Source organism: Cicer arietinum, chromosome 5 (genome assembly GCF_000331145.2).
Source record: "Cicer arietinum cultivar CDC Frontier isolate Library 1 chromosome 5, Cicar.CDCFrontier_v2.0, whole genome shotgun sequence".
NCBI classification, from domain to species: Eukaryota; Viridiplantae; Streptophyta; class Magnoliopsida; order Fabales; family Fabaceae; genus Cicer; species Cicer arietinum.
In genome coordinates this window covers 67,945,224-67,954,267 of record NC_021164.2, presented here as the reverse complement: position 1 = coordinate 67,954,267, position 9,044 = coordinate 67,945,224, and the positions used below count along the sequence as shown (strand labels likewise).

The following is a 9,044-nucleotide window of genomic DNA, read 5'->3' as shown; positions in this document are numbered from 1 at the left end:
TTGTGAGCAACAAAATTTTTCATATAAAATAATAAAGAGAAATCCCAACCAAGAAAAATGTGTTTGTCTTTAACGTACTTGTTAAAAATTATATAGAACAAAAATATTGAAAGTTACTTCATTCATATTTTAAAAATTATAAAAAGTAATTTTTCTACTTATTTTTTATTTCCTTTGTTGTTGCTTAATAAATCCGTTCAAGGCATTTGTTGAGATGATCAAATAATAAAATAAAATAAAATAAATGGAATCCCTACCCTACCTTTGATGTGGAGAGAGAGATAGAAAACCTTATAAATTGATACATAGAGACTCCATTTTTGTTCAAAATAAGGACTGAGAGAGAAACAGTATTGTTTGAGTATTCTTTCATTCATTCATCTTCCCACAAGCGCGTCCATCTGTGTATTCACTCTCTCACCGACATTCACACCACACAGGTAATAATACTTCTATCTCAACACTCTTCTCTTCTCACAATCCTCTTTTTTCTACTCTTTTTTTTTTCTCTTTCTCTTTTCCCTTTTTTTTCTTTCCATATTCTAAACCCTAGCGGTTTATGTGGTTCTGCTCAAAACAACGCAACGTAATTAAATATAACAAAATTGTGGTTTTCGATGCTTCACCATATTTTACTACTAACACGTTATAGTTTTTCTCATTTCGTTGTTTTATATTATGCCAAACTTATTCTATTGTTTTCCTCTATTTTCTGCTGCTGTCACTGGTTATTCGCTCATTATTATTATTAGAAATTAAAAAAGTAAAATCATCAACGTTCCTGTTTTGTTTCCTTAATCAACTTTTTTTAGCAGATTATATGATTGATACGTATACTCTATTTTGCTATCTAAACTGAATGAATGATCGATACTGCAATTGATATGATTTTTTATTGTTTATGGAAACTGATATCTTGCATGCTGCAGTGCAGACTGATTTCTGCTTTTTTATTATTAACTATTAATTAATAATTATTAATGATTTGATATTAACTTTTATGAATACTGTGTAGAATTGTAGTGTTTTCCCCTTTTTATGGGTGGCTTGTTTTCTTCAACACTTTTTATCTTATATTTTAGGAGCCATGTGTTCCGTACTTTTACTTTCTCAGTGACCAAAAGGAAAAACTTTAATTTATAAAATTAAATAAATGCAACTTTTACTTTGCAATCCTTTTAAGCTTTGCTATACTTGGTTTATGATTTTGTAAATGGAGATACTTTTGTTTGGAGTTTAAATGTGATATTTTTTTTGGGTTCTTTTGTGTTCTTCCCTTTACTCTCTGCTCTGCTATTTGGTTTTGCGAGTATTGATTTTTGTTTTCAGAGATTAAGTGTAAGGGATCATTTTTTTTTTAGTTCTTTGAGGTCTTATTTATCATTGTTTCATTTTTTGTGTGACAACTGGTATACTTATTATACAGAGACTGGAGCCAGTGAAGAAAAGGGTAATTTATGGGAGACGCCGCAGAAAGAGGTTTGGAATGCCAGAAGACTATGGATGGGAAGGCGAGTAACGGGAATGGTTTAGAGAAGGAAGTTCCTTCATGTTGTTTGAAAGCCTTGGCTTCAGCCCCTGAGTTGGATGCAAAGTGTCACTCCACTGTTGTTTCTGGGTGGTTCTCAGCATCTCAAACTTGCTCCGGTCATTATCAGCTATTTAATTTTGTATTCCTCCTTATATGATATATCCCCCACTCCCATTCCACTCACAGCAATCTATTGATTCATTGTGTAGCACTACATAGACCTGATTGCTGGACTAAAATATCACTGTTGCTCATTATTTTCTTCCACGTTATCTTTCTATTTGCAGGGAAATCTGGGGAAGTTGTTTATTTCAACAATCCGATGTGGCCAGGTGAGCGTTATTCATACATATGCAGTTATTTACGCATCATATATTGTTTCCTTGTGACATCAGAGTGGGCGCTTTTCCTAATTTATGATGTTTGAATACTGAAATTGCAAAGCTTACTATTAAAAGATGATCCTGTTCTTATTTTTTTGATGGTTTTCTTGTTTATTATAAAGTTTAGACAAGCATTGGTCTTTCATAGAGAAGGCTGAATGGGGCGGTAAATACAAAAATTCTTTTGTCATTGAAAATAACTTTTGGCCAAGGAGGTTAAACTACATGTTTGATACTGTATTGAACCTTTGTTCAGCCTTTTGGAGAAACATCCATTTTTCTTTCTACTCACAAAATTCAAGATCTTATTTCCTCCTTTTTGAACTACATATAATGCTAACATGAATTTATAAAAACTTTCACTTTCACTGTCACGCATGCATTTTTTTTTTTTATGTTGGTGTTTGATGACTGCTGATGGCTTTGGTGTATGTCTCTCATTAGGAGAAGCCCATTCAATCAAAGTAGAGAAGATATTGTACAAGGAAAAGTCAGAGTATCAAGAGGTCTTGGTTTTTGAGGTTTGGTTTATTCTTCCTATATTGTTCTATTAAGTTCTACCTATAGTGAAAAGTGATTAACGCTAACCTTCTTTTTACAGTCATTAACATATGGGAAAGTTCTTGTACTTGATGGGATTGTTCAGTTGACTGAGAAGGATGAATGTGCTTACCAGGAGATGATAGCTCATCTTCCTCTCTGTTCCATTCCGTCCCCCAAAACTGTAAAGTCTTTTTATCTGATCATCACTGTATTAGGTCTCAACTTATTTTGGGTCTCCTTCTTGAACATAATATTGAAGTACTGTTGGTTTTACTTTAAAAAAGTACAATTCTTTATATTACTTGGGGAAAATGGTTTTGCACTTCCTTTGATATTCGTCAGTTTCGCACTTGCTTCTTCATGTTCTATCTTTAATATATGTGTTGATGTTAATATTTGCGTCCATGTTGTCATGTTGACTACAGTTGTGGTTCCCGTTTCCAATGCTCTTATCTGCATGGAGGAGAGCATTTGAGATATGCTAAAATTTGAAATTATTGGATTCATCTCACTTTTCTTATGCCTTTTTCCCTTTCTGTTTTCATCATCTGCTAATTGATTTTCAAGTTGTTAATTCAGGTTTTAGTTGTTGGCGGCGGAGATGGTGGGGTTTTAAGGGAAATATCCCGCCACAGCTCTGTGGAGCATATTGATATTTGTGAGATAGATAAGATGGTTATTGATGTAAGTTATGGCTTTTTATTTTAATATGGCTTTTTTTTTATTAATGAAATGAACTTATTGCAATGGTTATTTTGTAGGTTTCTAAGAAGTTTTTTCCAGATTTAGCTGTTGGGTTTGAAGATCCCCGTGTACATTTGCATGTTGGTGATGGTAAATATGTCTATCATGCCAGACTCATTTTAAGTTTGTTAAGTTGCCAATGTGGCTTTATATTACTGATTTCGAACTATTAAGGTTATGTAAGCTTCTCCACTTGATTTTCTTCCCACCCATTTTGGCAGCTATTGAATTTCTTAGATGTGCTCCTGAAGGGAAGTATGATGCTGTAATTGTTGATTCCTCAGATCCTGTGGGTGAGTCATTTGAATTCAAAATGATTTGTTCAATATATTCAGTAAATAATGCATATTATTGGAATTAGCACTGAACAGAGCGTATGTTATTTTGAAAATGAAAAAAATAGTGTTTTGAGGGGGAACTATAGTTTCTCACCCGTTTGGAAATTGCTTAACTTGACCTGAACTCTTGTTTCTCCATCTAACACACTGTTACATATCAGGACTGTTCTGTACTTGGTGTTTAGCCCTCATTTATGAGAAAATGTCAGTGATGATTTTAGGTTGTTGCATTGGCTGGTATGATTGACTATCTGGGTTACATACAATTTTAATTTGAGTTTTATTGAAAAGCTTCTTTTCTTTTATATTGTTTTGTTCGCTAGTATAATGATTGACTATCTATGTGTGCATAGAAATCTGATTTGGATTTTATCCAAAAGCGCTTCATTTTCCTAAGATCTCTGCAAACTTATGGACCTAGAATATTTACATTGAATTATTCACTAAACTAAAATTGATTAGCCACTTACTAATTTTATGTAAAGTTTCACAGATTAAGATTCTTCCTTTGTTGATTATTTTTATCGACTTTTACAAGATCACTTTTTGGATTTAGGTCCTGCCCAGGAACTTGTAGAGAAACCGTTTTTTGAGACAATAGCTAAAGCATTAAGGCCTGGTGGAGTTCTTTGTAATATGGCAGAAAGTATGTGGCTTCATACACACCTTATTCAAGACATGATCTCCATTTGTCGAGAAACATTTAAAGGTTCCGTACGTTATGCATGGGCAAGTGTTCCAACATATCCAAGGTAGTTTGCTCTAATCAATTTGCTGGTTAATTAATATTTCATTCAAGTTCCTTTGATTTTATTTTCAAATTTTCTGTTTTCTGAGTCTTCCGATTCCACATGCTGTAAGAGTAAGTGTAATTTTTCTTAGAGTGGGACAATTATACCTCATGAAAAAGTGAATCCCACTTATGGACCTACTATAATTGTTGGACTCATAAATATATGATTATGATTGGTATGGTGCTGGAAAAGTTCTTAGGAAGGGAGAACCTTTCTTTTTCCACTCGTTTAGATGTTACAAAATTTGTATATAAAAAAGTTGAAATTTAGGCAAGTCAATCCTAGCTTTATTGGACTGTTTGTCAGGTTGCATTAGTGTGCTTCAAGGTTGTGGTAGATTTTCACATTACCTTCTTCAGAGAAAATTCACTTTGTTATAATTGAATTTTCGATTTAAGAAAGCTGAGATTTTTTACTTGCCTAGTTTAGCCTTTTGGAACAGTGTAGTTGTAAGAAGTAGTCAGTGCCTTGAGAATTGCAAAACAGTATTGTCATTTTGGTTCATCTTGATAATATTGGTAATTAAATGCTGCTTATCCTATCCTTTTCTCGTCCTGCAGTGGTGTGATAGGGTTTCTTCTATGCTCAACAGAGGGGCCGCATGTTGATTTTGTGAACCCCATCAATCCAATTGAAAAGTTAGAAGGTGCTGATAAGCACCGAAGGAAACTCAGGTTCTATAACTCAGAGGTAAGTATATGGTTCATATATCACATTTGCTTATTTAACTTTATTTATTGGTTCAAATTTTGCAACAAAATATTATGCCTTAAAGGGCGAAGCATGTACTTCTTTATCTACATGCAAGAAAGACCTTATGACCCTTTTTTATACTGCAGATGCATTCAGCTGCTTTTGCATTGCCTGCATTTCTGAAGAGGGAGGTGAGCTTGCTCCGTGATTACTCTCATTAGTAACAACAACACACGTTTGCATACTGTAGCTCCTTAAATAATCATTTTTGACGTCATAGTCATTCAGGAAGTCTGTGACTAGTCCATTTGGGGAAATATATCAATGTTGGAGAAATAGGAACCTGCTGTGTGATTATTTAAGAGAGAAATAGGAACCTGGCGTGATTATTTATGTCATCCAATTCTGTTAGTGGAACCCTTTTAGCTTTGTTGAACTCTGGGGATTTTGGATGGCCTTGTGTCTAATTATCATAGTATTATTAGTATCTTTCTGTGGTTGTGTTTAAGCACGCATTACCAATTATTAATGTAGCAAAATAATTTGCGGTGCAGAGTGGATTTTCACAAATACACTATAATTTTGAATAGAAAGTGTGTTTATATGTTTCTTGTGAATTTGTAAATGTGGGATAGTGGTTGAGTTGAGTAGTCATGAATGAGAATTTGATCGAGTTTGCTGTGTCCAAAAGCTAGGGTTGGAATGTTTGGTTGGTTCAAACTCCGGCTTGTTGGGGCTGTGAGCCTGTGACCATGGAACTTTGTCACTTTTGAAGATGAAAGGAATGCAAATCGGAGGAATAAAAAGTAAATTTCATCTAAGTATTATGTTGAATTATACAATATTGTTATGAAGGTGAGTGTAAAAGCTATGGTTTTACTTGGAAAAAGTAGCATGGGTAAGCAAGGGCTAATAAATGTAAAGTTATAGATGATGGTGGATTAATTTGTTGAAAATGAAGTGTCCGATAAAATTGACTGTTATGTTAATATAACATGATGTAAAACATGTTTATAACTATTTTTCACGATATTTTTATTTTAGAAAATATTTATGAAAAAGAAAAAAATAAATATTCTTGCAAATTTCCATTGCCAAAATTGTTGCGATTCTTAGTTTTGGTTCTGGATATGGAGGAAATATTTTATTACGGTATGTTGCACAAAGAGATAATTTGTGATAGAATTCCCTTTGAAAAGAATCAAGATGTTCAATTACTTATTTGTGTTATACACGGTTCTAGATCTAGTGGGAATCTTCATGCCACTTCCTATTAATATATTATATTTAAAATAAAATATATTTAAGAAATATTAGTTAAAATTAAGATCAAATATTTTAATTTTGTAGTATATGTTTTTTTTTGTTTTTATTTCATTTGATAGCCGCCGCATAATGTCTATATGATGCCTCCTCATTTCAATAAATTTTTTATAAGATATATAGTGTATAAATATGTTAGGTAGAGACCGTTAATATTTTATATATGTTAAAAGGAGAGGAGAAAATGTTAATATTAAGAAATCTTAACATATTTTTTTTAAAGATATCTTAATTAGTTAAGATTTACATCATTTTCGACAAATTTAAATAGGATTTATATAAATTGATGAAATTCATAAATTTCAATCAATAGAAAAGTATGTGTTTACATATATACTAATCAGCAAAAATTTACATTTGTCCTTATTTTTTATTAGGAATAAATTTAGGTTTCCATTCTCACCTGCAATAATTTAGATTTTCCTACTTACCATCATCCATTCATATATATAAAATAATAAATTTAAAAGTCATTAATTATAATTAATATAATAAAATAATTATTATTAAAATTAAAAAATATTAAAATCATATTTTTTATAATAAAGAAATTATAATTTTTAATATCTAAAAAATATGAAATATATAGAATATTTTTATGTATATAAAATTTAAAGATGACAATAATATTATTAATCGAATAAATTCGAACGCAGATTAAATATCATGACTTCAAACCCATCTTCACTTTTGAGTTTTAATTCCAAAAAACATTCACACTTGCATTCAATCAAATCGATACTGACTTTGAGTGAATCTCCAGATGTGTAGAGATTTTGTTACCAACTCTAATATTAGAGAATGCTATTATAGTAACATGGATTGAACTCTTAACCGTACATGATGACTTCTTATTCAATTCTTTTTCTGGTTTGAGAATCTCCACAATGTCCCAAAAATAACAAGAACCAATTCAACCAGGTTGTCATGTTCCAATTGGACACTTTCTTTATTTCACTATATTCTTAGAGGAGAATATTATTCTTTTGTCCAAACATGTGGTTCAATCACGATCTTATAATAAGAACAATAAATCTTTTGAGTAATCCTTTTACGTGAATTATCCGGCAAATCATTTTTATAAGTGGTCATCGTAGATTAATATAATTATTTTAAATAAATTTTAAGAACGGTTGACGGTAATATTTAAAAATTAGTATTTCATGATTTTTAATTGATGTTGATTTAATATGAGATATATATTTTTTAATCAAAACAGTGTCGTTTAAGTTACAATCCTAAACTCCGTTTCATAAAAGTTGGCTGATAACTAAAAAGCTAACGGTTAACTGATGATTTATAGTTTAAAAATTAATTAATTTAAATTAAAATAATGGATAAATTTAATTTTTAATAATATAAAATGACATAATTATATTTATCTCATTTATGAATTTTGTGGTAGAAACACAAAAATACAACAAAGCACTTAAATACAAAAATAAAAATCATGCAATTCAATTTTTTTCCGGTACATCGTATTTTTTTTTTTTATTACAATACAAACAAAATTGAAGATTCTCTAAAAGTTTAACAAACTTCATCTGTATAAATAATAATCGTAAAAAAATACAATTCATTTACTGTTTACAATTTGACATAAAAATGAATTTAACTTTATCGCAATGATAAACTAAAAGATGAAGAAATAGTAATAAATATGACAATGTATACCTTGACCAACTTGTGTTGGATAAATTTCTTAAAAGATGAATAATATAAAAGTTTATTTTGATAAAAAAATTTAAAGAAAATGAGTCAAATTATGTTTATCGAAAGCAAGATATATTAAATAATAAGTTATAACCTGATGAGAAAAATTTGTTTACAAAACACATCTCATTTAATCTAATAAATTTATAAGTTAGTTTAATAAGGTATGAGCTCTTATTGAGGTTACCAAACAATACCTTAGTTCTAAAATAAAAATGACTAATGATGTCTACTACTGAGAGATAAAATATATGATCCTTCGAATTTTAAACATATTACAGGATCTCCATTAATCATAATGCATAACAAAATTTAGGCTTAATTGCTGTTTTGGTCCCCTTATTTTAGCTGAATCGCAAAAGTAGTCATTTCATTTTGTTTCTCTCCAGTTTTGGCCCCCAAACAGAATTTTGGTCTAAAATTTGATAAAGTTTCATTTTTTAAGTCGCACCACACCATTTATGATTATAGATTTCAGGTACAATTGTTGCACCGCGAGGTCTTGAGACATGATGTGACTTAAATACGCAAAAAAGATGAAACTTCATCAAATTTTAGACCAAAATTCTGTTTGGAGACCAAAACTGAAGAGAAACAAAATGGAGGACTACTTTTGCGATTCACCTAAAATAGGGGGACCAAAACTGTAATGAAGCCTAAAATTTATCATCTTTTTGTACCTCATTCTTTGAGAAAAAAAATAGACCCATTCAATATTTCGCACCAATTTCATTCACGAATGAAAAACATTTAGCAACAATCATATACGTATATATACAACTTCATAATCAATAATATTTGTATACACATTCTATATTTTACACTAACTTAAAAAATAAAATAAATAAATGAAATGACATCTTTGCCTTCCTATCATAGTTCATTTCATTTGAATATTTCAGTTATGTGATATCTTTTCCTTTCTTTCAGCACAAGGCATCCATCTCCATTGATTACTATTGCTCTTCAGCAGTGAAATCAG

The 9,044-nt window shown here is 30.6% G+C and overlaps 1 protein-coding gene and 1 pseudogene across 3 annotated transcripts; one reads left to right on the top strand and one right to left on the bottom strand.

The window, feature by feature from the left end:
- Positions 1-268: 268 nt before the first annotated feature.
- LOC101503750 (spermine synthase-like) lies at positions 269-5,634 on the top strand. 3 transcript variants are annotated; one of them, XM_012716519.3, is made up of 11 exons: positions 269-440; positions 1,427-1,647; positions 1,819-1,863; positions 2,359-2,435; positions 2,516-2,638; positions 3,037-3,141; positions 3,219-3,291; positions 3,423-3,494; positions 4,096-4,291; positions 4,894-5,023; positions 5,173-5,634. In XM_012716519.3, exons 2-11 carry the CDS (start codon positions 1,458-1,460, stop codon positions 5,245-5,247), a joined length of 1,086 nt encoding a protein of 361 aa, XP_012571973.1. In that variant the 5' UTR covers positions 269-440; positions 1,427-1,457; the 3' UTR covers positions 5,248-5,634. The 3 variants fall into 3 exon arrangements, with proteins under 3 accessions (XP_012571973.1, XP_012571974.1, XP_012571975.1); XM_012716520.3 differs by lacking the exon at positions 269-440 and adding an exon at positions 1,095-1,338; XM_012716521.3 differs by lacking the exon at positions 269-440 and having other exon boundaries at positions 1,436-1,618.
- A 43-nt stretch (positions 5,635-5,677) lies between these two features.
- LOC101503413 (cyclic nucleotide-gated ion channel 1-like) overlaps positions 5,678-9,044 on the bottom strand; it is a 10,283-nt pseudogene continuing 6,916 nt past the window's right edge.

What these genes read in the sequence shown, in the direction of transcription:
- LOC101503750 (XM_012716519.3), top strand. Translation starts at nt 1,458, where the DNA reads ATGGGAGACGCCGCAGAAAGAGGTTTGGAATGCCAGAAGACTATGGAT. An exon ending in TAGATAAGATGGTTATTGAT is followed by an intron (nt 3,142 to 3,218) that starts GTAAGTTATGGC and finishes GTTATTTTGTAG; the next exon opens with GTTTCTAAGAAGTTTTTTCC. An exon ending in TGATTCCTCAGATCCTGTGG is followed by an intron (nt 3,495 to 4,095) that starts GTGAGTCATTTG and finishes TTTTGGATTTAG; the next exon opens with GTCCTGCCCAGGAACTTGTA.